Here is a 27587-nt window from a genome sequence, read left to right on the forward strand (position 1 = left end):
ATTATTCCGTAGCGTTCAACTCCAACAAGGCGCAGTTAACTGTAATAACTCTTTATGCACTTATAACCCAAATTCACAGGTAGATTTGTTGAAGTAATCCTTTAATGGCAGCGAGTGTAGGACTGGCCATGAATCCGCCGCACACGACAGACGAAAGGGCGGTTTTCACGCAGCTGAAGCCGGTGAGGATGTCGGGAGCGGACGGCGCTGAGGACGCGTCCGTGTTTGAGGACGTCAAACCTGGGGTGAGAGACTCCGCCGACCCGCTGAGGACGGCTGGGCTCCCGGAGAACCGGAGGTCCGGCCTCTCTGGGTTTTAATAACTCTTCAGTATTGTTTACTCGCACTGTTTTGAGGTTTTGGGGATAAAGGAAGCTGCTCATATCCATTTAATTACCGCTGAGCTCCATGTTGTGCACCTATTTATTCATCAGGCTGCTTTTACCTGTGAAAGGAGGCAGCTCACCTGGCCGGCAGGTTAAAGTCCTACACAGACACCTGACATGTTAGAAAACGCAGGTAAACTTCACCTGGAAGCTGCTTTTGGAGCAACAGTTCTGCGATACAAACGACTCAAATCAAACTTTGTAGTTCTGTAATGTTGATTTCAGTAGTTTAAATATGCTATTAATTTATGTTGTTTTCAGGTTTTATTAATATAATGGCATTCACACATACACCCAATGCACTTACATTGATTGTATTTATTAATATTATTAAATATATATTAACATTACTGTTCAGTTATGTGTGGATACAGAGAAGGCCATGCAGTCCATAATGTATTTATAACAAAGCAACAACAAGCTGTTTCTCTGCCTCCAAACATGCTCTGTTGTTGATATATTGTGAAGTCAGTATCCTGCTGGCCTGACTTACTTTGATTATTACACATTTCTCTGACACACTTGGTCAGAGAGGAGCTGAGCGCACATGTGGTTTCCTGCTTGTGTGGTAAAATGACGATGGGCGACCCAGAGGCTGCAGAGGCTGTTCAGTCATGGAATTTGATCACATGATGGAGATTTTAGACAAGTCTGCAAAATGGCCTCTTCTCCATCATCCGTTCCTTTGTAGATCTGTCTGTCCAAGCTTCGCTCTGATGCCACAAATGTGCCTGAACATTTCAGGAAGTAACTCCTGTCATGTTTTAGCAGGCGATCGGGCCTAATTAATCGCAGAAAATTAGGAATACAAACGGATAAACAACATTTTATCATCATCACCTCCTTTGTTAAACATGGACAACTGATGACAGCAGAGACATGACAGCTGCATTAAAGTTACATGGCTGTGAATTGTACGTTGGCCCTGCATGATCACAACAGAGCAGAAACCGGACGCCTCCGTACGGTGCTGAGTTTGGCCTCCTGCCAGGTGTTTGGTAAACAGGCAGACCCCGACACCTGAGGCTCAAAACTGCTCTGCTCCTCTACAGGTCCCACATGACCAGCAGTGCAGAGCCCCCAGAGGATTGGATAGGTTAAAGATGTTTGTTCACTGGGCTCTTGGTGCTTCTTTGTTTTGGCTCTTCTGTTCTGGGGGTGTCGATGCTTGTGGATACGCTGTTTGTCACATGTTGTACCTGCATGCAACACATTCCACACAAAGCGCCGTGCGTTGAGGAGGCCCGGGCTCATGTTGTTGGCTTTTATGCAAACATGGAATGAAAGCGGTCACATGCTGGAGCTGTTTTTCTTTTTTTAATCTGACTTTATTGGCAGTGTCAACTGGACAGGTGCGATCGTAGTAGCCAACCAACATCTCCTATCAGCTGTCAAACATTTCTATATTGCTGCAAGTCATTTGTCACGTTATCGTACAGCTGTCATACCAGCAGTATTGTTGTTTTTTATGTCTTGTCTCTCTATCAACCAGTTTTGTATAAATTCTGATTATGAAACATTTGAATAGAATTCATCTTTATTTCAGTTTTCATCCTGTGTCTTCTGAGCGATGTAGAAAACACTGTGTACCTTCTCAGATAAATGTAGGTCACAATCACCGTCATAAACAGTAGACTTATTTTATAGCCTTAATAACGGGTTTGTGTGATTGTGAGATGCCACGAATCACAATGCACATGCAACAAGTACATATTTTAACATAAAATCAACATGTGATGCGAACACTCACATGTCTCAAAGCTTGAGACAAAATGGCCAACATTCAACTGCTTTTCCTCTTTGTTTCTCTTTGCTGTAACATGCAGTGCTTGATGTTATGCAAAACATGACTTCGTCAAGAACAAAGAAGTCAGGTTAAGTGAAATAGTTACCCCTCAGGCTAAAATGATGCCAACCGCAGTCTGAGAGGGTTTTCCTTATGTGCTCTTGATTCACCATGAATGTGCGTGAAGCGTGTTTCTCAAACACATTCCTCACAGATCACACGCCGCTCATCACGTGTGCTTTTCTTCTTCTTCTTCTGTCTAGATTTTTGTTTCAAACTGTGGGGTTCTGACTCGAGCAAAGCAGAAAGCTTCTGGGTAAAACAAATGTCTGCTTCTTGTGTTTTTTCACTTTCAGTTTTTTTCCTCTGAGACAAGTCTTTGTGTCATTGTGATGGTGGTTTAAAGAGCGCTTAACTGAGCCGGTGTCGTGACAGCAGTATGTTGCCCGACCTGTCTGAGCAGGGCCCGCATCTCCATAAGCCGCCTCGAGGCAACAGGGAGGATGATAAAGGCCGACCTCATGAGAAAGTCACAGCAGCGGTGAAAAGCTGGTGAAAGCTGAACACCCACCACATGCAGGTTTACTCGAACATTGTTTCCTCCGTTCTTTTTTTATCAGCGTTTTTGGTGTGTTTGTGTGCCGAAGGTGTCTTTTTCTGCTGAGTTATTTGTCAAAAGCCTGTCTGTAAATCTAAAAAAACTCTCATAGTGGAAATTTTCCACAGTTGCTTTTAAATGCGTGCCAAAGTTTGTGAGGAGGCTGTTCAATCCTCAAAAGATGGAATTTAATTTGGTGAAATTTTAGCTCTCAGCTTTTCCATCAGTGAAGTGTTTTCTTTAAACCTGCAGTTATTGATCTTTTGGCCACTTATAGCGCAACAAGCTATAAACCTAACACTGACATGATCACCATATAAAGTTAGCCATGACAACTACTTACCTGTTTACACATCCAGCAGACACAGAGCAACATTAGCATTCATGTGGCATCATGTTTGTGCCCTCCTGTCAAATGGTAACTCAATATTAACTCCTTTTAGCTGTCATGGTCTCCACCGACTCCACTGTGAGCCGAAAGATGCTAAAACATCTGTAGATCTGAGGGGAACTGCAGAGTCGGTCGATGACGTCACAATGACCAACCACTTTCACATCACACATAGTCATTTGATCCGTTTTAATATGCCTCTACTGCTTCTCTTGCATAACTCAAAAGTCACTGGAGGAATTACCTTTTGTCACTTCTACACTATTCTATTACAGTAGCCCTGTTGGTCACAGGCCATTGATCTGGAACAGTTCTGTAAGTGTTTAAATGAATTGTGGCATAGCATTGGCATTTAACCACACTGGTAATGAATCTGCCTGTTGAGTTTGGAGATGTAAAAGTGACTATTCAGTATAGTCCATATGTATTCATCCAATGTCAACAGTCCAAAACTCAAAGATATTCAGTTTCCTATGATATAAAACAGTGAAAAGCTACAAATACTCGCATTTGAGAAGTTGGAACTGAAAAAAAATTGATATTTTGTCCTTTAGAAATGATTTGCTCTTAAAAGAACAAGCGTGTACAAGCATCAACATTTAGTTTGAACACTGGAGGCCGAAACTGTTTCCGTCAGTTTTGTTTCCGTCTTTTGGAAGTTTATGCTTTACTTTTCTTCCACGCAGTGCTTGTTTTATTCTGGGATTAATCTGCTCATGTACCTCAGCAGTAATGGCAGAATAAGTAACTGATATGAAACCTATTTCCAGATTCTTTTGTCATTATATCACCAACGGGTTTCCTGTAAGACTGTGCACAGACGACAGGGGAAGTTACAGAGTAACTTCATGGCGTACGGATCAAGAGTCACGCCTAATGATTCCTGAAGATCAATACTCAGATATGGTTCAAACTTGGTTTTCAAGATGTTTTTTTCACATCCTGGGCTTGTACTGGGACCTCTTTTGTGTTTGAGTTTATGCTTCTGATGTCATTGTTTTGACCAGTTTCCTGTCACGTCAGCCTTCCTCTTGTGAATTGTCCTACATTCCCTCGTCTTTTTTCGGCCCCTTGTTGCCGACAGACGTTTGTCATGCTGCTGAGGGCTGAAATGGTTTTGGTTTGACTAATGATTTGACTTCTAGGACAACACACTCTGCTGATTTGCATCTGAGCTCTGCTGACGACGAGTCTCAGCTTGCAGAATCCCACATTATTATCTTTACTTTTTAAACTTTTTATCATTGATTTGGTATCATTAAACACAGTAAACTGCAGCTGATTCTTCTGACACCTTTGAATTTCCTGATGTCTGTGAACAACATCCTCTTTGAGTGTTGGCTGACGCTATCTCTGCTCTCACATCCGTTGTCCGCTCTCTGTCATCTATTTAGATGTTGGTCCTTCAAAAAGCCCCCAGAAGCTACAGAGAGATACTTTTGACTCTGGCTGTTTACTCACATTATTGCAGCTGTTCTTAAACACTTTTATCCAGGTTGTCTAGCTCGTATTAATCACAAGCATAGCTGGAAAAACAGACCTGTGCTTCATATTACTCTTGGCATTGATACACCTCAGCCTATTTGGTTTTCTTTGTTTAGAAAATGAGATTATAGACTGAATTGGGTGTAAAACTTTGTGAAATAAAGCAGCATAGCCAGCTGAGCCTGAAACTTGATTTTTAAGGTGACAGCAAAATGAATCAAAGTAAAAGAAGTTGCTTTCAGCTGCAAATGTATCAAAATAAAAGCAGTAAACAAGAACAACAACAAATCTCTCAAATGTCCTTCAGTTTTGTGGAGCATGAACCGGACTCGTATCTTCCCAGGACCATATAAACACCAAAAGTATAAAATTAGCTCGTGCACATTAAATCTATATTTTCTGCAGCATTTTCTTAAGGTTTTATTCAGTTGGTTTAAACCTGCATCATATTGGCAAAAAATGACATAACTGGCTGTTAAACAAATATTTAATATATCTGCCTGATGTATACGAGTGTCAGCTTTCCAGCAGACCTGCAGAGATTCATCATTTGAGTCGTGCTGGTCGCTGTCGCGATTGTTTGGTCTGCTGATGTCATCCGTACCCATCATGCCCGGCCATGTCTCAGTACCAGACAACACTCGCCGGCCGCAGACAGTCATGTTCTGCTGTTTCCTAATGCCTGTGGTCTGCAAACTCGTCTGCTGAGCTTTAATGACTACCGCTGTTTACTACTTCACTTGTCTGGAAAAACAGTGAGCACTTTTCTGGTGAAATCATTTTGTGGTGAGAGAAGAAATCTTTCAGTATCTCTAAACTTGTAGTCAGGTGCAGGATGCGGATGTGCGTTCACATCGTCAACCAACAAGTATGTTGTCCTGACAAAGTGCCACATCGTCTTCAGCCAGTTATGGTAGGACTGGGATTTCCATACGTCCTTAAGCACAGTATCGTGGGACATTTGAAATCAAAATACTAGTAGAGGAACCCTGGATCCAGGACTGGAAAAGCCCCCGGACACGTCACGTCACCCCCCTTACTGCAAGCAAAATTTGAGAAGGACCTTTTCTGTTTTGTGGGACAAAATAGAACAAAGAGTGACGAGAAATGAGAGACAGAAACAGGACAACACGTGAGAGACGTTATTGTCTGGACGAATTGTTAACCTGAATATAAGGATATTGCAGTTCAGTTCCAAAGGATTCTGTCCCAAAATGATTTATGTTTACACAATGAGAAGGAGACATTTTTAGAGAGGTTTTTGTTTCATGTTACAGCTCAAAGTAACGGCGCTGAACTGAAGACGCTCCATGAAGCGATCAACACAACGAACGATGAACACCTACAAAGTTTCTTGAGAAATGAAGTCAGCCAACTCGGGTAGTTTGGAAAGTCGGATTACTGTAAACCATGAAAACATTTTCATAAAACTGTTCTCATACATCAGTCATGTACAGGAAGTGTACATATTTACATTATGTTGGAACGCCATATATATCTTGATTTATGGACATATTTAAAAATATATATCTCATCTTCATACATAGATAACGTTTATCATCTATGTCACATTCATGTCACATGTGCAGCCTCAGTAGTTGGAGCATATGTTGCACATAAAATACCAAATCTTAATTCAGGCATACATCATTATAAATATTTAAAAATCAATATGTTACTTTTACACATACATGTTGACCTTATATGGGCAGCACATATGTTGATATCCAGAGGCTATATTTTTGATTTTATAGGTCTCATTTATATGTTTTGGCTGCTGACGTCTGTCTCTAACTGAGCTGAAGTTCAGCCAGCCTACCTTAAGTCAGAATATAATGAACAAATTCATTTTTGACACCAAAGTCTCATCAAATGTTATCAGAAGGTATTAAATCTTTTCAGTTTAAGACTTTTCCCAGAAGAGCTGAAGTGGATTTTGGCCGCCTGGCAGTTAACGCTTGTCTTTACTCATCACTGTCCTGTGAAGCCAAAACAAACCTCCATATCTCTCCCTCCATCAGAGGCCATAAAACATCATCACCGTCTCAAAGGTTTTGTTTTTCCTCTGATGACCCTGTCAGGATTCTGCTCTGTTGATTCACAGCGAGCAGACCGTGGGGGCCCCGGGACTATCAGTTCAGTTTTTTTATGGAGATCCAAAGGCGAATGGCCACCGTTTCTCTGCATTCCTAAGGGCCATAAAGGAGAACTTGCCATGACACAGCCATTTGTTTTGCAATTAGCAGGGGAAGGGTTCTGATGAAGACGGCAGACCTTGTAGCTTCGAGGCTTTTGGGTCAGAGGAAGCGGAGAGGGGTCAAAGGGCTGCGTTGATTGTTTTTGCCTGTATTAAGATAACTGCTTCAGTGTGCGGCTGCCATGGGTAGCAATATTTATATTAAAGAAAGGTTTTTGGGGCTTAAATTGGGCGCTTGACCTTGAACCTTTCCTGAATACGTTTGAGTTGGTTATGGCATCACTGTGAACATCATGTCTGCTTTTATTTTTTTTCCAATTCATGCTGTTGTGTGGTAACAAAGTGCAGACTTTTCAAAATCATATCAGCTGCACTCAACAATAATATATCTTTGTCAGCAAAAGCAGACAAGATGTTCAGTGCGGTGGATTACGGTCTCACGCTGGCTGTCAGTGCACTGAACGGAAACTGGTGGCTGTGATGGCTAATTGAATAGCAGTTTCAAGTGTATTGTCTTTGTAGTACATGGGGCTAAAACATATGAAGTCATATTGGCCGGAAGTGTGGAAACTCCCACTCCATCCCATAAACCTGAACTGAACTGATAAGAGAGTTTGTTATCAGGCATAAGGATTCATAGCGGAGCAGTTGTGCATGTTCTCCAATTATTAACTAAGTCGTGGACCGAAGATATTCTCTCGTTTAGCACATAAAATGATACAGAGGCATTTGAGATTGTAGTTCATCAACTAGTTTGCTTTAAGGTTGCCGCGCCTCTTGTTTAATGTGTCGAGGACAGTTAACATTACTAACGAGGCACTTTTAAAAATACTTAATGGACAAACACCCCAAATAAACACACACACACACACACCTTCCCTTTAGCTATTGAAATATAATATAAACATATGACGAAACATAAGATTGTGGTTTGTAGAATTGAAATGGTAGAGTCGCTGTTCTTCAAGGCTGCAAGCCCTGAGATTTTAAATCTCTCTCTGAAAAGGGAGGAAGAGAAGGTACTTGCTTTGGGGCAGGGGCTAATTTTAATTGATTTATGATTTTAAAGGTTGTTGCCTTTGTAGATTTTTTTCATCCGGGGGGTTTGCTGAGCTTGTGTGCAAAGTCAGTGACTTTAAAAAGACATAAATTACAAAGTGTGCAGCAGTTAGACCTTCAATCTGAGGAGATTTAGAGCCACTAGTTCATCTCATTGTCAGGCTAACCTACCCTGCAGCGTAGCTTCAGAATCAGAATCATCCATAAGGAGGTTTGAACTTTAGGTGCAATACAGTACCCAGCCAGCTGTTTAGGGAACTGCAGCCGCATCCTCCGTCGATAACGTCGACCTTTCGACTCCTTCGTCGTCTCTGCATGTACAGCACAGAAAAGAGGCTAAATAGAGAAATGTCAATAGCGAGAAAAGATGCCGGCGAATCAGAGAGCAGAGCTCGACAGCAAGAGGGATCAACAGCAGGCCAGCAGGGGACGTGGCCAAGGGCACCCATGGGTTACAGCTGCCAGCAGCCCGGCAGCACAGGGCCTGTTTGTGTCCTGCCCTGAAAGGCACACAGGAGTCCTCAGTGAGAAACAGAGAGCCTGTTTTTGTTTTCTTTTTTTCCCTCAGTAAATACGCAAGACTTTAATTTCACCGAGTGCTCAGATTGCACTGACGACAAGGCGGTGTGAGTGCAGCAGCAGCGAGCGATGGACGTCTATTAGCCTCGCAGCCACGACTGCATAAACACACACAGGCATGTACACACAGAAGCACATGCATAATCAGATATGCTAAAAAAGTAAAGAATACATTTTGGGGCCAAGACGTTTCTGCTGTTTCTGCCGAACAAATGAGCATCTTGCATTGTTTTATACATTAATAGTAAATTAAAGTCAAAAGTGAAATTATTGAGCTAACAACAAAAGCAGAAACTAAATTTAAATTTAAATTTAAAAACCACATTAATACACATCCTGCACATGAATATGCACTTACAAATAAACACATGTATGTAGTACACACACACACACACACACACACACACACACACACACACACACACACACACACACACACTGAACTGACCCCGCAGGCTGCCCATAGGGCAATAACCCTCCAAGGTTTGTGTATGAAAATATATCAGCAGATTATTAAAGGAGGGATGGGGAGTGTGTGTGTGTGTGTGTGTGTGTGTGTGTGTGTGTGTGTGTGTGTGTGTGTGTGTGTGTGTGTGTGTGTGTGTGTGTGTGTGTGTGTGTGGTGTGTGTGGTGTGTGTGGTGTGTGTGGTGTGTGTGTGTGTGTGTGTGTGTGTGTGGGGACGGTGCTGGCACTTGAAGCAGCACTGCAGAATAACAGTGTTGAAACAGCCCTTCTCTGCTGCTTTGTGCCTCTTGTTCAGCTGCTGGACTCGACCTCGAGCACATCAGCACCTCGTTAGGTCATTTGTCCCAAATCGGTCGATTCAGTCCAGGACTCCACTGTAGTCTCTGGGTTTCCTGCAGTGCATACAGTTCAGCTGCCACTGACGGGCCAGGACCACTAAGAAACTCAATCAAAATGTCAAAAATGTAAAATATAAAAACACTAAACCAGTGCTGAGATGATGAGTGAATTAGTGGTAATCAAGTTAGTTAGTTTAAGCTTCATAGATTTGATGATTTGCTTCCTTTTTCCCATTTCATGTCAGCATAGTTGAATATTTTGGTTGGGGGGGGGGGTTGCTGGTCACACACGCAAGCAATTAAAAAAATATGTTTTAGCCCTTCAAAACTTGTGCTGGACATTTGTCATATGTGTGTGTTTGTAATAGTTTCTTTTGTTGTTTTTCTCTCCGCTCTGCCCTCCCGCCCTTCATCCTGTCTTCATCCTGTCCTCATCCTGTCCTCATCCTGTCTTCATCCTGTCTTCATCCTGTCTTCATCCTGTCTTCATCCTGTGTGTCTGTTGTCACTGTTGACGATCAGATTCGTCTGGCAGGTCTATTTTTACATGAAGTTTTGCTGCGTCTTTGTCATGCCTTCAGCCTTTTGTTTTGTTCCTCATCTTCTTCTTCATGCATCAAGTCACTTCCATCGGGCCCCACCCGAGGAGGGAGGGAACGCTCTCTTTGCGTATGTTTGTGTGTAGTCGTGTGTGTGTCAGTAAGTGCATCTGGTGCGTGTCTTTTTTTTTGTGGCACATGCATCTATGCATTTGTATGTACTTCTGTATGTGTGTGTGTGTGTGTGTGTGTGTGTGTGTGTGTGGTCTCTGCAGCACAGGTTCTTTACGTAACGGTTTGTGCACCTCTAAAGGAGTGACTGCTTCAACGACTCTGAAAGACACACACACACACACAAACACACGGACACACACCAATTGTTCAGGATTAGGATCAGATAAATGCCGTCTACTTAAACCGAGGAAAATACCTGCAGTTTATTTTCTTATTGCATCTCTCTGCTAACGTAAGAAAACCGCAATAACTATCATCAGACTTTTCTGTTCTGTTTGGTGCGTTGAAACACAGCATGTGACCTTTTTCCAACAAGGTTTCGTGCACTTCAAACCAGTGAGAAGAGACATATAAAAACATGAATACAGAAATGTCTTGTGTGAAATAACCAGTATGGCAGATAATAGTGTGCTTATGTAGGAATCCATCATTTATAGTAAAAAGCTAGTTAAGAAAATAGGATTTATAGCCCTGCACAAAGTTGCAAAAACGTGTTTTAAGAGGTAAGTGTAATTAACTTTAAATCTGTGCGTTGGTTAAAGCACAGAATTAAACTGTTCCCTGGTTAATATGCTGTCACCTCTCAGCTAAAGACGGTTTCCTCAAGAAAGACTTGCATACTTTTTTTTTTTTTGCTGTTTAACAAGACCAACAGAGTGGCACCTGTATCTCTGTGCCAGCTGGTAGGTGTCGAGTGTAAATGACTACCAGGAGTGACACAATTAGGAATGAGGAACAAATGTAAGAGAGCGATACTCACCTGCAGCAACAATTGTTTGATGACAGAATGACAAAGTCTAAGTCACAGGTCAAATTGTATGAGCTCACAGTCTTAAACACATCTTCTGTGGATTTTATAAGCTGCTGTTTTCTCCTTTTTCGTCTTTCTGTGCTTTACGCTTGCGCCTTGATTGCATTTTTCTCTGGAAACAACTGTTGGGAAAAGCCTTTTACTGTGTAGCTCATAGGTTGAAGGTTTTTTTTTATACCTGCTGCAAAACTGATTCTTCCTGCAGTTACATCAGTGTTACCTAATCATCACAGCAAGTGACATTAAAGCAAGATCAATAACACCAATCGCTCTTCTCTATTTGCTTTTATGACTTGACAGCCTGCAATATGCAAACATGCAGCAGGTGCTATCTAGTGAAACATATTGCAGCTTTAAATGAAAAATGAGAAACACACATCGGCCCCTAATCCTGTCCCTGGCTGTTTGTCAGGGCAGCGAGCTCCACCGGGAAACAGGAATGTGAGGTATGAAGGAAGGGAGGATGATGGAGGGATAGAGGAGGAAGACCTGGTACCAACTTCTCTAAAAACCTTTCTTTTATCTTTTCTAAATAGTTTTCCTTCTCTTTGAATTACTCTGTCTCCCTCTCTCGCCAGTATATACAGTATATATGGCTTTATTTTTACTTTGGATTGGGTGGAACTGGGCCATGTCACAGCCACCTTATCACAATCTGCAGCCCATTAATCTCACAAAATAATTACAGCAGTTAAACAAATACTCTGTCCATGTCGATGTTAAACAAACACTGCGCCAAACAGTAGCTGCTGCTGCTGTGCATGTCTCCACAGAGTTCTCCGAGAGCTTTTTCAAATCCTACAGTTGATCATTTGGTTGACATTAACATGTTTTTACCTGGAGTCGTGTGCTGTGATTTTAAATGCTTGAGTGAAGATAGAGCCCCAAACTCTGGCAGTGATGGTGCGGCGTTTTATACAGTGATAGTTTTGGTGAGAAAATAGTAAAAGCTTTGTTCTCTTAAGTTGCTGTTTTGCACCATTCGACATTAACAAATACATACAGGGAGAAAGTTACCATAGAAGTGGAAGAGACCAACTCCGATACGCACAGTAACATAGAATAGACCAACATGCACTACACCTTGTAGACAGTTGGGATTTGTGAGTCTGAACAACCGCAATCGTGGACACCCTCAGTGTTCATGAACTAGTTGGCTCGGCTGTTCTGTTTACATGGCAGTGTGCTCAACTGACCTGAGAACAGGTTCGTACTCCTTCTCTGGTGTAAACAAAAAGGCACGGCAAGACATTTGGGAAATCACAGTGAAGAAGATGGAGCAGGTTGTACAAAATAATGTTTAGTTATACACACAGACTAAAAAGGGTTATAGTAAATTGCAGTTTCGTTACACATGTTGAATTCCTTATTTAACCTTCTCTCTCCTTTGGTTCTTTCCAGACTCAGCTAGAATTGGACAAGTACCTCCCCCAGGTTAACAGTCCTCTCTTGAGTCTCCCGGCCGACACTGGTGACAAGAAGTACAGACGAGAGAGCGCCTCCGTGGTCGACGAGTACTTCGCAGAGGACAAACCTATCACCCCTTACAGCCTCAACATCAACGTCATCCTTCCCAGCACCACTCATCTTCGCACAGGCCTCTACCGGCCCAACACCAAGACCCTCACGCCGCAGCAGATCAAGATAGAGCCTGGGCTGGAGGTGCCCTGCTCCATCCCTTCCACCACCACCCAGGCCCTGCCGGACTTCACCTCCGTCTTCAGCGTGCCGCCTGTAGTCAACAACGTTTTCATCAAACCAGACATGAGCCCTGGAGGAGTGGTGAGCGTGCCCGCAGGGTCGCAGCAGCCGCAGCAGCCAAATTTGCAAACAGATCTTCACATCGGCCCCCCGGCCCCCCAGCCGCAGGTCTACCACATGCCCATCTCCAGCTGTGCTGACCTCACCATGACTCTGTCCCACACCTGCCCGTCGGCACATAGCTCCACCAGTGGCAGGACCATGCTGAACCTTGGCAGCGTTGCGTTGCCGACAACCAACGGCAACTACATGATGGCAGAGCACCACCTGCAGCAGCACCATGGTTACTACCAAGCCTCTCCAACCAACTCATCCCAGCACACAGCGCCCCACAGCCTGCCACCCTCACCCCCAAACTCTCAGCCAGGGAGCCCAGACGGTCAGGCAGAGCTGCTCAGCTTAGCGCCCCAACCTCCGCCGTACCAGCAGCGTCTGGGAGGGATAAAGGTGACGGGGTTGTCCCCACATGCCCTGCTGATGACACATGGCCAAGGTGTCCTGACAGGTCCCAAATACAACAGGCGGAACAACCCGGAGCTGGAGAAGAGGAGGATCCACTTCTGTGACTACCCAGGTCTGTGGTTTATTTGCATTTAACTGAAAAATATATCACAGTAAAACATGTTGTCTTAATTAAAGACAATCAAACCGCCCCCTTAAAGTTCCCACCTACACATGATCAGCTGCAGAATCACTTTGCGCAAGTTAAAAGTGAAGACGCCTCACAGATTTTATGCCTCGCCACTGCTCTTATAGTTCAATCAGTTTCATATTTGGCCTTCGTTTATAAGCGACTTTTCAATGTGCAGCCGATGAGATGTCTGAAAGCCACCCGTGATAGATCAAAAGAGAAAGCGAAGGTTTCATGCACACAAACCTTTCTTGATCGTCGGGTTCTTACCTCTCGCTGGGTAACTGCCAGTGCTGTCTTTTGTGTTAAACTGAAATACATAATAAATCATTTTGTTTTCTTTCTTTTTGTTTCCTGGTGCTTTCCTGCTACTTGGCACATGTTGGGACCCCTCGTCCTGCATGTCGTAGATCTCTTCCTGCTCCAGCACAGCTCATTTAAATGATCAGCTTCAGGAGTTCATAACGAGTTGATCATGTGGATCAGCTGTGTTGAAGCAGGGAGCGATCTAAAACATGCAGGACGAGGGGTCCAGGAGAGGTTTGGGAAACACTTTTGTAACATACAAAACAGTATGCAGTCCAATATTTGCCCATACACACAAAGAGTAAATATTGAAGCACTACTACTGTACAGTATACTTCTATTTTTGACACAACACAATCAGCCGCTTGAGGCGGGGCTCCTGGGCTTTAATAACAATAAATAACAAAGCAAGTTTCGACAAGTTGGTTCAAATTGTTTTCTACCAATGTCACTGATGTGTAAATATGTTGAACTCCCGAAGCAAAAGCACAAATTTAAACTGTCAGAAATAAACGGCCTCTCTCTTTCGTGCTTAAACACACGTACGCGCATCAATGTAGGAAAAATCAGAAACCAGATTGCTGGCGTGCAAAAACATTGATCTCAATGAGTCCTTTAGTCTCATATTCAGCCTTCAAGAAAGAAGTGTCTGTGAGGTACGAGGTGTTTGCAAGTGTCCATGAAACAAGGCTGAAACTGTCAGGCTTTGTAAGACAATGAAAACTGACTATAAAAGTTTTATAGGAAGCAGGTGACGTAATCTCATCCCATTGTCAGATTTTTCACGTTTTGAGAAAATATTCCAAAATAGATTAATGACTTGTTAAACTGGAGATATTTTGTAGTTCATTAAAACCAACTTACATAAATGGCGCCTACCATCCAGCAGAACATCAACTGTGTTTGTGAAAGGGATGAACTGGGAGTGTGTGAGACCAGCAGTTTGAAATGGTCCATTTAGCTTCTCTTGCCTCTGTGTTCGTCATTCTCACTGGGTCACAGGTGAAAAACAACTCAATGAACGGCACATTTTCTGCTTGGATAACAACTTTATTGCTTGGTAAACTTTGCATCAGGTGAGCACATTTCCGCTGTCAGCCTGGCTCATGATTTCGCTCTGTGATTTCTTTTCAGGCTGCACCAAAGTTTACACAAAGAGCTCTCATCTGAAGGCACACCAAAGGACGCACACAGGTAAGAAAACGTCTTTGTTTAGCCTTTATTTTTCTAATCCAGGACAGGTTTGCTGAACCTTCATGTACATACAGTTGAGTCAGAGACACTCAAGTAAAGTGACCATTTGTTAGCGAAATTGGTATGATTGGAGGTTACGGAACAGCTAGTAGCTGAGCAGCTGATGCTAAAGCAGAAATGAAGCAGCTGATGTCGATCTGTTAATGCAAGCGCAACTTCAGCAATCTGCCTGAATTAACGCAATGCTCAATTTCACACCGTAGAGGATAATCTGGCTGATTTTAGAATCAGAAATACTTTATTGATCCCCGGGGGGAAATTAGGTCTTATTCACCGACCGAGATTCAGTCACTTTCTCAGGTTTAATGAAACTTGATGACACAAGAAAATAAGAAAATAAGACTTTAAGTTCTGAGGATCAGGACTTTGGTTGAAGTTCTGTTTTGGCCAAAGTGTGTGTGCTCCACAGAGTTACAGTATTGCCCAGAGAAACCTGCGTGCTGCCCCGTGAAATGGATTTTATTCACTCTTTTTGTCCAGATCCCAACTATTCGTGGGATTCAAACTAGTCACCAACCAGTCACACTGTCACCACTGTGACCATTTAGCTCCGAGTTCAGTTGGCTTCAGCGTATTTATTTGTATGTTGCATATTTTGTCACATCGCCAGTTTCGACACACCCATTAACTATAACAGAGATGAAGAACACAATGAAAAGGAAAAACAACATTGAAGCAAGAACATTAGTTTGCTCAAGAGTTTTTGTTTTTTCTCCTCCATGTTTATACATGCTCATACCTGTCCTCCAAGCTTCCCCAGAGAGAGAACAAAGAAGGGAGGGAGGAGGATGAAGTAAAGAGGGGGGGAAAAAGAGGGAGGACACGCAGTTAAACCAAAGGCCAAACCAGTTACTCCTGCTTTTCAGTCCCTTTTCAGAGGATGGTGGAGGAGGAAGGTGGGGGGTTTGCAGAACGGGGGAAGGCTGGTTTCGATGTGTCTCCCTTTCTGTAAGATGAAACCTGTGGATTCCCAACAGCTTCAGATTTTGGAGATTTACTCATGCGATAAAAGCCGCAGAGCTCCTCCAGTGTGAAAACAGTGATGGAGAGAAAGAGCAAACACGTGACCGAATGTGCAAATAGAAACAGATCTCTTCACGGTCATAAATAGATAAGATGAAACTTTATGGATCCCAGTGGGGAAGTTGCGTTGGCGCAGCAGCAGGATGCAGCAGCGCAAAAGACAAATAGACTATAAAATATGCAGTGAGAATAGTAAACAACACAATACAACAAAGCATTAGGAGAGTGGAGAAATGTGCTGTTGTCCATGCAAATGTACACTGTATTAGAGGGAAATGTCAGTGTGAGGAAGGAGTATGGATCCATGAGTGGATCATACTGGATGTTACCGGCACACAAAGAGGCTGCTGCACTGTTACCATGGTCATCTAGGTTTCAATAATAGTTTGTAGTTCAAATAAAATGACAAGTTTACAGTATGTTCTGTACAGTACGTCGACACCGTCACTGTTTGGCTAACAAAGATGAACAAACAAGTTGACGTCACTTTGGCGTACCAGTTTGTCACCAGTTGGTTCATCTGTGGCTGCCCATCAATGCACAGTTATGAAATCATTTGGCACCTGGAGGAGGTTTTGTTATGAACATGATATCACATTGTTCCAACATCTTTGAAATGAGCATTTGCAGTTTCAAGGAGATCCAAATGGCGTATTGGTTTCTAACCTTTTTGCCTTTTGACCCCTCGAAACAAAGCTATGGCTCTGTGCAACCACTCGTCACAGGTTGAATGTCTACAGGTGGTGACCAGTTCAACCAAAGAGAGGTTATTCCTTCTCAGATTGCTTTATTTGAATGATTTTACAAGCCTGATGGGGTAAAATCTATTATCTAAAATTATTCACAAGAAAAAAGCCAACAATTAAAGGAAAGATTTACATCATTTTGTGTTGCAGAAATATGTTCTTCTGTTATCATGTTAACCATCTCCCCTCGGTGGGTCCTGACCCCCAGCATGGGAACCACTGCAATGAGCTACTGCAGTGTTGCTAACTTGGCGACTGTATCTCTAGAATTGGCAGTTTTTAAGACTGCAATAAACAGCCAAGTAACTTCCCCTTGAAGAAAGCCGCAGACACTCCTCTGTGAATCAGCAGCGTTTTGGTCACTCTGTGAATTTCCCAAACAGGCTTCATTTGCCTCGTCTTGCTTTTGCATTCAGTTGATGATGACTCATGCGTTGAGCATGTAAAGAAACATTGAGCTGACGGTCCTAAACTGCAGGAAATGTTCCAGGCAAATCAAGCAAAATTATATATATATATATATATATATATATGTGTGTGTGATATCGGGCTGAATAGATCAAATTTACATGACTTGCATGACTTGTTGATGAGGGTTATTCTGCATCCTCTTGACTGAAGATTATAGTCTTGTCCTGCTCAACTCATATAAAAAAAAACGTACCTTTTGAAAACGTCATTATTAAAGTAGTCCAGTCCTGTTTCAAAGTGGGTTTGTTTTTTTCATTCTCTGACTTGTAGGAAGTTATTCATGCTTTATCTCTCCCAGAATTGATTAATGCAGCTCTGTGTTTGCCTACTTGAGTGGTCAAGCCTGTTCACACCTTCAGCTCATAGAGAACGCTGCAGCCAGTCTCCTATCCACAGCAAATATAAGAGATAACACCACCCGCATTATAACCTCTTTACATGGGCTTACAGTTTATTTAAAATGTTTTATTATTGTCTGATCATTATTTTTTTATTATTATTCCTCGCATAGATTCTTAACATAGCGAGAGCTTCGACGGACTTACTAATAAAATATAACCTTTGTTTTGAAAGCTAATACAAACACCAACAGTTTCAGGGGTTTGGGTTAAACATTTAATTCAATAATTAGTTGTTTTGTCTTTAAGATGTCAGAAAACAGAAAAACAACACCCATCACAATATTCCTAAGACCCAGTTGACATTGAAATTGCTTGTTTTGTCCGACCAACGGCCCAAAACCCAAAGATATTCAGTTCAGAAGACTTGCAAAGCGGAAATCGTCACATTTGAGAACCTGAAACCAGTGAATTTTTGGCATTTGCGATTAATCAATTTTGTTTCCACCCGAGTGTGTACCTGTGTGTGTGTGTGTGTGTGTAGGGTTTTCTTTTGAATAGCCAGAAGGAGTATTTCAAAATTCTCTATCCATTACAGTAGCAGGAACGCTCTTGTCATGTGTCAGCAGAGAATCTGTCATGTGATGAAACATTATCCCTAATGTATGTCTGTTTCAGCTCACTGGAAGTTCTGCCTTTCTGTTTGTCTTAAGGCGATACTATCAGGAAGTTGCGTGTGTGTGTCAGAGTGATGAAATATTCTATGAATCTTTCCAGAAGTTTCAGTTAAATTTTCTTCAACAAAGGTAACCTACTTTTCAAAGGTTGCTTTGTACTAATGTTAGATTATAGAGTAATCGTCTTTCCACAAGGTTTTCCTAAGAAATCTAGTCACGCTGGCTGCAGGTCACGGGATTAGTCAACGTAGAAGGTGATTAGCTCCCGTTGTGCATGTATCAAGTTTGGAGTTGCTTATCTTGGTCGGGGTGAGACGACGCGGTGGCTGATTGGTTTACGCTGCCTCCTCACAACACGAAGGATTTTAAACCCTTCCGGTCGTCTTTTTATGTTCAGAAACTCTTCAAAGGTCTCCCACAAGTCAAAGACAAGCAGGTTAGGTCAACTGAAACTCTCATGTGGTGTGAATGTGTTTATCTGTGTGTTAGCGCTGTGACTCGTCTAGTGTGTATCCTGCGTCCCACGCAGTGCATGCTGGGACTGGCTCGTGGCTGATGCTAAGGGGGGTTTTACAAGACTCCCCCGAATCAGCCTCATTAGCTCCAGGCTAATAAAGTGGTAGTTCTGGATCGTTCTGCTGTGACACTGTATTTATCTACAGGTCAAGGTCGCTCAACAACCAGTGTTGCTATGGTACATTCACCTAAGTACTGTACTTTTACTTTACTTGAGTATATTATAATATAGTATAATATTGTACTTTTTACTGCACAACATTAATCTGACAGCTTTAGTGACAAATGACTTGTCAGATTACATTTTACATAGAAAACATATGAGGAAACATGACGCAGTGCTTTACTCCTAAACTAACCAGTAGTATATAACAAAAACAGACAAATAGACAAATTACAACATTAAGTATTAATATCCCATAAAGAAATGTCTTATTAATGATATAACACTCCGAAAGGGGTGTTTCTGCATAATGAGTACATTTTGCTGCTGATACTTTTGTACTCCTTTACAAGTACACACTTGTAAAGGAGTATTTTTAGACTATGGTATTTCTACTTTTACTCATGTAAAAGTACTTTGTCCTCCACTGTTAACAACATCTGTCAGGCCAGACCACATACTGGTTTGAATCCCTGTACCTGCTTCGATGTGCATCACTATCAGCGGTCATTGACAAGCTGCCCCTCCCTCCGGTACAGGGACAGGGGGCCAACCGTGACCGTGGCCTCAGCAGCCGCTTGAGCTCTGCACATTGACTTTTGTAATTGTGTCAGTGCATGTATGTGTGTGTGTGTGTACGTGTTTGTGTAAAGAGTATAGTGCTATCAGCCTGATTAGGGAACCCTCCAGCCCTCTTCACAAACACTCACCCAGCTGATAAAGAGGTCCACAAAGAGTTTATGGGCGTCCTGGAGAGCCTGAAAGTGTTTGCTCTTTGATTCAGTAAAACCAGGCAGAGATGGTTTTAAAATGTTATTAACATACTCCTGGCGTGTTATACTGGGCTGTGTATAGCTATTTAGGACATGAATGGTTTGAGTTTATTTTTCTTATCAATACATTTGACATGATGATCATGAAGAGTGGGTGGAAACATTTTGATACAGCTGCTGTTATTTCACTGTGATTCTCAATTTGAAATGAAAACCCATCAGCTAAATACCTGTGTTTGAAATGTAAATTGACTTTAGATAAAAGGTGCCGTATCCTATTAAAGATAGTTGTTATTTATGGCCAAAAACAATGCTCACTTTCATCAGGTGTGTTTTTAATCTTTTAGGTAAAGCAATCAAGTGTTGGAGTAGTGTCAGAGTAAGTGCATGAAAAGGTTAACCAAGTAGAATTTTAATATCCTCGTCCTCATTTTGTTTGTTATATTAACATGATTTATAGCACAGGATTAAAATGAATCTTAGGCGACAGATTTCTTCTTCTTATTTCTTCTTTTAACCTCATGTTGTCTTTAATCTGAAGTTATAACTATAAACCAAGTCACCAATAATCAGAGGAAAGTTTTCATGCAGCAGGTTCGGGTGGTCAGAGAGACTTGAAGCCTCCTATAGTGAGTAAATATGCTGTATATGTTCCTTTTTAAAGTACACGTCAGCCTAACAAAAGCGTTTTTGTCCCGCAGTGATTGATGTAGCTGTTACACTGCCTGTACATTTCTGAGTGTGTGAGACTGTGTGCTTGTCCATTATGGTTTATGACACACTCATACAGGCACTTATTAGTGTGTGTTTGAGGCAGAGAGATAATAGTTTGGCTGTTTCTAATCGGCCACCTGATCAAACAGTTGCTGTCTGTCGTGTATCAATGCCTGTTGAGGCTGGTAAGGCACTAAAATGCCTCTTTAGTTTTAAAGGAGACATCCATGTTTTCAGTGCACGCAGCCCGGTGAGGTGACATCAGAGATGAGAAAATCACTGCAGAGTGAGTGAGCGTGGACTCGCTGAGCTGAAACATTTCCAAACTTTTTCACGTCAGTACTTTAATGTTTTTTTGTTCATGATTTAGTTTTTATGGTCACTTTGCTGAATGTTTACCACCTCGTGATGATACTTGGCAGCATTGACAGAAAGAGCAGTATTTTTTGAAATGGCTCAGTTTAGGTGGTCATAAACTACGGCTTCATGAGCACATTTCAGACTGGGTCTTGGGTCTTGGGTCTTGGCGTTGAACAGAGAGAAGGTGAGCAGTGCTTCAGTCGGCCTTCTTATCTCTTCACAGGTAATAAGTTGACCAACAGGTAAATATCCCCACAACCCATCACTCTCGTTTAGACTAAAGGAAGATGAAAACATGTATGGATGGATGGAGGGGTAGGTTTTCACCTGACCTTTTGGCAGCTTGTTTAGGAATATACACCAATCAAGTGTGTTTGTTCTGTGTGTGTGTATGTGTCGTATTTCACCGGCCTGTTTGCTAGCCCTCGAGGATAATAGTCTAAGAGAGGCGGCTGTGCTTTTGACCCCGACAGCGCAGCTATAGAGCAAAACCAAACACACCTGCGGCTCGAGAGCCTCAACCTTTTATATGGAGACATTAGTGCTCCACCTCTACACACACATCAAGAGCGGTTAACTCTAGAAACAGGATATTGTCCTGATAGGACGCCGGAGTGCTTCTGAGCCTCTGATGTGGGGTTTAGGTGCTTGTTGGATTAAAGAAGCCTTCTCAGGTTTAATTGTGTGTTTTAAAGCCATTGTCACGTGTATAACTGTAAAATCAACCTCTTATTATTCTCAAAAACATTTGTGAAATATCATTTTTAACTTCTAGCCATCCCAAAGTATATTTTAAATGCCATTTGGACCACTCAGGGTGGAATTTCAAAAGGCTGTTTTTCTTAAGTGGATATTTTCTTTAAAACACACCAACGAAGCCTTTCTGATTTTTTTTTTTTTATTGTTCTTTTTGTCACCTGAATCCCCCCCTGTGCTCTTTGGACCCCCTCGCTCTGCTAATAGCTGTCACTAAGTGATTGATGGTCAATAGCAGAAGCTATCTAATCAGCACTAACGGGGCCCCCGCTGGTAATGAGCACTCAATGACCCAAACAGCCAAAGACACAAAGTCACGCTCCCTCGACACCGGCCGATAACAGAGTTCAGGATTTTCAGCCAGGAAATGACACTTTGTGGCTTTAAACATCTGCGAGACTTTCAGTTAACATTACTTAAACTTCTGGCTCTGGAAAGTTCCAAACAAACAGGTTGACTTTTACTGTTTCAGTTTAGGCTCATGCTCCCTCGCATTGATTCTCAGACATTAATTTCCACCTCAGCTATGAAGGATGACATTTTTTTTCCTGTTGTGTGCATACCAGCCTATTCAGAGCTTTATTCGCTCTTTGTTGATGATTAGCTCACTGTTTGGCAACAGCAATAGCACTTTCTGGCACGGCAGAGAAATGTCAATGTTTGGGTGGGGGAGGATAAGTGTCGTGCTAGATTTACTCGGCATGTTATTCTTCAGTGCGTTGAATTTCCATTTGACAAGTTCTCTCTTGTCATACCTTCTTATCCACAACTACCTTACAATTATAAGACAGGGGGATATGCTGTATTTCCTAGATGATCAGCATCACAGGTACAGTAAGAAAGTGCAAGAGTTATCTTTTACCTTTTTAGTCCAAAACAAGGATTCTTACTAAACAAAAACGTTTCCTTAAAAAAAAGGACCTGTGACATGAACGCAAAGCTCAGTTTGTCAATGGGGGTTGATCTTTAAAGCTCCACAAAGAAGTATTTTTCATATTAAAGGAACCCTGTGTTATGTTTCATGCAGCGTTGTCTTTTATCGGTGAGGTCAAACAAACGTGAGTTTACAGATTTTTAAATGTTGCCGTTGTTTCCATCCATGTTTGCAAACAAGACAGAGACGCACTCATCAAACATTGCTCCATAGTCCTACTGCTGGTCACCCGAACCCGAACTCCACAGGGTGCCTTTAACAAGCGGCCGAAAGTTGAATCAGAGCCACACACACACACACACACACACACACACACACACACACACACACACACACACCCACACAGTCTGATAATGACAAATGTAACTGTGAAACAAGGTGTGCCAGTGACCACTGTACTGTGATGTCACACACACACACACATTATAATATTTAAAGAGCAACAACTCGTGGTGGTTTGTGAATGAAGCAACGACGTCGTCTTTTGATTCAAGTTAAGACACGAAAAACACTTTTACACCATATTGTCTCTCTTCCTGACTGTTTTCTCTGTTGAGGAATATCACTCCATAAATATTATTGTACTAACTGAGCATGTGTTAACAGAGCGAATCAACCGCGACATCTTGTTACATGCTTGTGTGTGTGTGTGTAGTGTAATAGTTGAGCTCATTGTCTCAAACGTTGTGATTTTATCTCTTCTCTTCGCCACACCGCTAACTGCCAAAACACTAAATACTAAAAATGCCAAAATACTGATCATTTAGACAAACAGCTACACACAGGTTCACACTTTCTCAGTTTGTCGGCGTTAAGGAGTTTCATTGTGAAAGGACATTTTATTTTGATAACAAACATTTTGCTCACCAATGAGATCGGGGGATGTGCTGACATCACCACATCTGTCCGACAGGGCAGGAACAGACAGGTTAGGAACAAACCACCAGACCTCAGCCAGTAACACTGCAATTAAAATGTTAAGTGATGATTGATAGAAAAGATGGACAGAACTACTAAAGTGCAACAACTTTCCTTCACCATTATGGTGTGTGGTAGTTTGTGCAGGTGTGACTGGGTGGAAACCACACAAGAGGACATTCTGTAAATAACTGGGAGGAATTGTCTCAAGCAAGTTTCATGGCAAATCAATACGAAGAGAAACCAATCCTTGTCTGGAACAAAGGAATCTTTCATATTATTATATTATTTATCATTTTTATGTAAAACATTACAGACATTTTGTAGTTTCTGATCCAAATCCCATCAGTCCCTGGGAAAATGTGGGTGGATGAATGATGAGGTAACACTCTCACCTTGCCTTAAAACTACAGTTGACGTGGCCTTGAGCAAGGCACTTGCTGCAGCATTTCTTTTCAGTGGCCAGCAGGTTGAACGAATCAGGGCGTTGCTGGAAATAAACATTTTATGAAACAGATTTTATAAGATACAAATATGTAATTGTTTAATTCAGAGAAAATGTTCTGTGTAGTGTTAATTCTCACGTCCTGTCCTCTCTCTTGCAGGCGAGAAGCCGTACCGCTGCACATGGGAGAGCTGCGACTGGCGTTTCGCCCGATCGGATGAGCTCACCAGACACTACCGGAAACACACCGGAGCCAAACCCTTCAAGTGCGTCGCCTGCAGCCGCTGCTTCTCCCGCTCCGACCACCTGGCCCTGCACATGAAGCGCCACCAGAATTAACACAGACATACCTGTACACACAAACACACGCATGATCACACACAAATATCAGCAGTATCCATACCTGACACCTGAACAGCATTAAAGGAATCACGTACAGATACAGGACCAGGATCATCCCTGTGCACCTGTGTTTGTTCTGGTGCTCCATGCTAACACAGGTTGAGTTATAGTGGCAGGTGGGAAGCCGGTGAGGGATCACTCAGGGTCAGGGTTCCTCTTCAGTGGATCGGTCACTTATGATCTCCTGGTGAGGAAAAGAGACAGACTCTGGGTGTATCAGAGGTAAGTCACCCGCTGGTTTACACCTTCCGCTAACCAAAAGGGAATGCAGCCGACAGAGGGAACTTGAGTTTGCTGGACACCAGAGCTAATGATCTACCAGGGATGATTTTGGTGTCTGTTCTCATCACTGAACATAGTCGCACTGGTGCAACTCACATACACACACAATACATACACTAACATGCATTGCATACATTACAGGACTGTGGTGTCAGGCTCCTGCGAAGCATTTGGGACTCCTTATGATTACATCCTGGAAACACTTTCTTCTTCTGTAAACAACAACGACATGAACTATTTGTTTTCCTACAAATCTGCTGCCAACTTCACCAGCATCATCATCACTGTCACCATCTTTTACCATTTTGAGGTATGAACTTTCAAGGAGGGGTGGAAACCCATTCCCCCCCCCCCCAGTCCTGCCTTTGTAAATGCTTGTTTATATATGTGTGCGTACGCGTGTCTGAGAGTACAACGAATGTATTGAGATTTATACTTGACAACCTTTTGTTTTGTTTTTTTTACGTCAAATGTTAATATGAGCAATATTACATGTTGAAACTTCTTTGCGATATAATCTCCCTTTAAGGGCCTGAAGAAGAAAAAAATAAGAGTAAACAAATATTCACATCACAATCGGAGAACTCTCCATGGAAAAGTTAATAATCGCCTTGTTATGCTTGTTTCAGCACAGGTACTACCTGTCGAGCTCAGAGCAATTTGCCAATGTTTGTATCCATGACATTACCCGTTGCTACAGCGACCAAGCTCCTATGACGGCAGTTTGTGGTTTACTTGCAGTCCCCCCCCCCCCTCCCCCCCTGCCTTTTTTTCTCCTGTATTTGTTCAACACTTGTGTGTGTGGATAAACCTGTTATGTAATCATCCCTGATTGGTTTAATGTACTGTGGCTGATTGCAGAGTCAGCCCTGTTGACTGGACGGACGGCAGGTTAACGCTCACTTGATTACATTGCATAACATTAACTGCCAGTTGTGGCTCCTGCATTCTCTTGTAGTTTTGGATAAGTCTCGTCAGTCAGCACGGGATGCCCACTCTGTTTTTGTGCAGAGGTGTTGCCTGTAAGGTTGCCAACAACAGGAGAAAACTATTGCACAGTACAAATGGCAATATATCATTTACTATTACAGCTTATAGAGAAAGTTGAACAATGCAAACATGACACTTTTCCAGTTTGTCAGAATAAGAACTGAAATTTGATTCCAGTGGAGTTGGTGATCAATAACATCCTGAACCGCAGAGCCAGTGAAATGTTGTTCTAACACTTGATTGTAAAACCATTAATTTTATCATTCAACTGAGACAATCAAACACAAACCACCAATTGAGTTGAATCAATGAAGTTGAAGCCGTGTCCGACCTAATCTCTCTTCATTTTTTTAGTTCACTACAGACTGTTTTCTGAATGTTTTAGCACTGTGTTGAAAGAATATTAAAATAACACAAGATGTGTTGTCCCAGTGACACATAGGTACTGTTGAGGAATAATATAGCTCATGGACCTGGCCTGTAACCAAATTCACTCAAAAGTTAGCGTACTGTTTTTCCACAAGGGGGTGCTGTTCAGTCATTGTCAGATTAGTTCCACACCTGCCGACCTGCACCACCTATAGGAAAGAAATTTAACGGCAGCAGCACATGGAGACATGTTGATATCGCCCTCTACAGGCAAAGAAAGTAATAGCTTCTGCAATTGCAGCGCTTGCAGGAAATGAATGTTAAAGCTTAATTTTATTTAATGTTTAAAGTGAAGCTGGACTGTCTCCTGTCTAGAGCTGCTATTCTAACCATAAACAGATATGTATTTTGATAACACCCACGTTTAAGTTCAGATTTCCAGCTCCAAAGACAAAAATTGCTAATATTCTTAATAGCAAGTAGTAGTGGAAACCTTTTTTTCTATATTTGTTTCTTTTCTTTTGGAAAAGAAGTCCATCTTTCTTTGAAGATTTAAACGGTAAAATATAAGTACTCCAGTTGTAACACTCATTTCCTGCAGATGGCAAAGGTCAGCACGTCTATACACATGTGCAGTTCTGAAGTGCTGCTGCTGTTACTTTTCTTGCCTGTAGGTGGCGCAGGTTGATACTGAGAACTGGCATTTCTTTAACTGTAGCAGGTTGGTGATGCCACAACATTTAGACAGTCACAGGAACATTTTTTTAACAGTTTGGTTGATTTTATTGTCGTTGCATCCGGACCTCGTTTGTATTGTGCTTAGGCTGTAAGCTCCACCCGCCTGATACTCCATGGATGTTAAAACAAGCGTGAAGCATTGAAAGACGTGTGCTCAGTGAGGGGAAACACATCCTGTTATTTCAACACAAAATTTTTGTTTATGTTTTAAAAGTTTCTTCCCAAGGAAACAAGTTCTCCTGTCTCTCTCAAGGAGGGAGCGCTGACCACCCACTGTGTATATAACTGTAACTTTTAACAGAAGACTTTGTAAATATTTGTTTGGTTTTATTTCCTATTATAATATTAATATTTTTTTTTCTTTTTTAACTAATGGGATTTTAGATCGGTTGTATGTGAATACTTGTTTAATTTAGTTTTGATACTTCGTGTGTGTAAGAGAATGTATCAGTTTATGTACAAATTGATAAGAACAACAATAGTGTATTTTCTGTTTGTGCAAGATGCTGCAATGAAATAATAAAAGGATTCATAAAATAATAGCTGATTATTGTTTCTTTGGACTTAAAGCTCATTTTTCACCTCAGCTTTGATACTGTCTGAAAGAAATGCTTGTGGGAGAGAAAAGAATCATTTGAATCTGAACCTATTCTGACTCCTTTTATTTGAAATATGTGAATTGTCTCATTGAACTGAGGTACGCCGTATCATTTTGTCTTTATTCCCAGAGGGACGGCTGGTATTTAGGCGGCGTGATTTAAAACAAACCAAACTCAAAAGTGCATTAAAATGATGATGATGGATTGGTTTAGTTCAGGCCAAAGAAAACATGCTGGCAGTGTCAGCTGGATGCTGCTTGTTGGTTTTGTTTTTCTTGGCGTCAGAGATCAGTTGTCAATTGTGAGACATCAATCATAAATCTTGGCTTTGATTTTCTTGTGGACATGTGTTTTTTTTTTTTTTGCTGATAACATCGTATCTGTGAGGAGATAATAGAGTGGGTGAAATATTAAAAAGAGGTTATTGACAGCTTTGAACAAAAACAGAGAGGAAACGGAGTTAATCATTCGCCTGCATCGACTCCTGCGGTTGAAGATACCTGATTGTTGCGTGACGTGGCAGGTGGCAGGTGAAAGGTAACCCCGCCAGC

At 42.0% G+C, this 27587-nt stretch overlaps 1 protein-coding gene across 2 annotated transcripts; it reads left to right on the forward strand.

Moving 5' to 3' along the window:
• Window positions 1-27368, forward strand: klf5l (Kruppel like factor 5 like). 2 transcript variants are annotated; one of them, XM_070917590.1, is made up of 5 exons: window positions 1-277; window positions 12268-12914; window positions 12957-13205; window positions 14703-14762; window positions 23817-27368. In XM_070917590.1, the coding sequence occupies exons 1-5, from the start codon at window positions 105-107 to the stop codon at window positions 23993-23995; spliced, it is 1308 nt and encodes a 435-aa protein (XP_070773691.1). In that variant the 5' UTR covers window positions 1-104; the 3' UTR covers window positions 23996-27368. The 2 variants fall into 2 exon arrangements, with proteins under 2 accessions (XP_070773691.1, XP_070773690.1); XM_070917589.1 differs by having other exon boundaries at window positions 1-245; window positions 12272-13205.
• The last annotated feature ends 219 nt before the right edge of the window (window positions 27369-27587 follow it).

Source organism: Enoplosus armatus, chromosome 13 (assembly GCF_043641665.1).
Source record: "Enoplosus armatus isolate fEnoArm2 chromosome 13, fEnoArm2.hap1, whole genome shotgun sequence".
NCBI lineage: Eukaryota > Metazoa > Chordata > Actinopteri > Centrarchiformes > Enoplosidae > Enoplosus > Enoplosus armatus.

Excerpts from the sequence above, each read along its gene's own strand:
- klf5l (XM_070917589.1), top strand. The coding sequence starts at position 105 with ATGGCAGCGAGTGTAGGACTGGCCATGAATCCGCCGCACACGACAGAC. Across the intron at positions 246-12,271 it reads TTGAGGACGTCAAACCTGGG|ACTCAGCTAGAATTGGACAA; the intron begins GTGAGAGACTCC and ends GGTTCTTTCCAG. Across the intron at positions 14,763-23,816 it reads ACACCAAAGGACGCACACAG|GCGAGAAGCCGTACCGCTGC; the intron begins GTAAGAAAACGT and ends TCTCTCTTGCAG.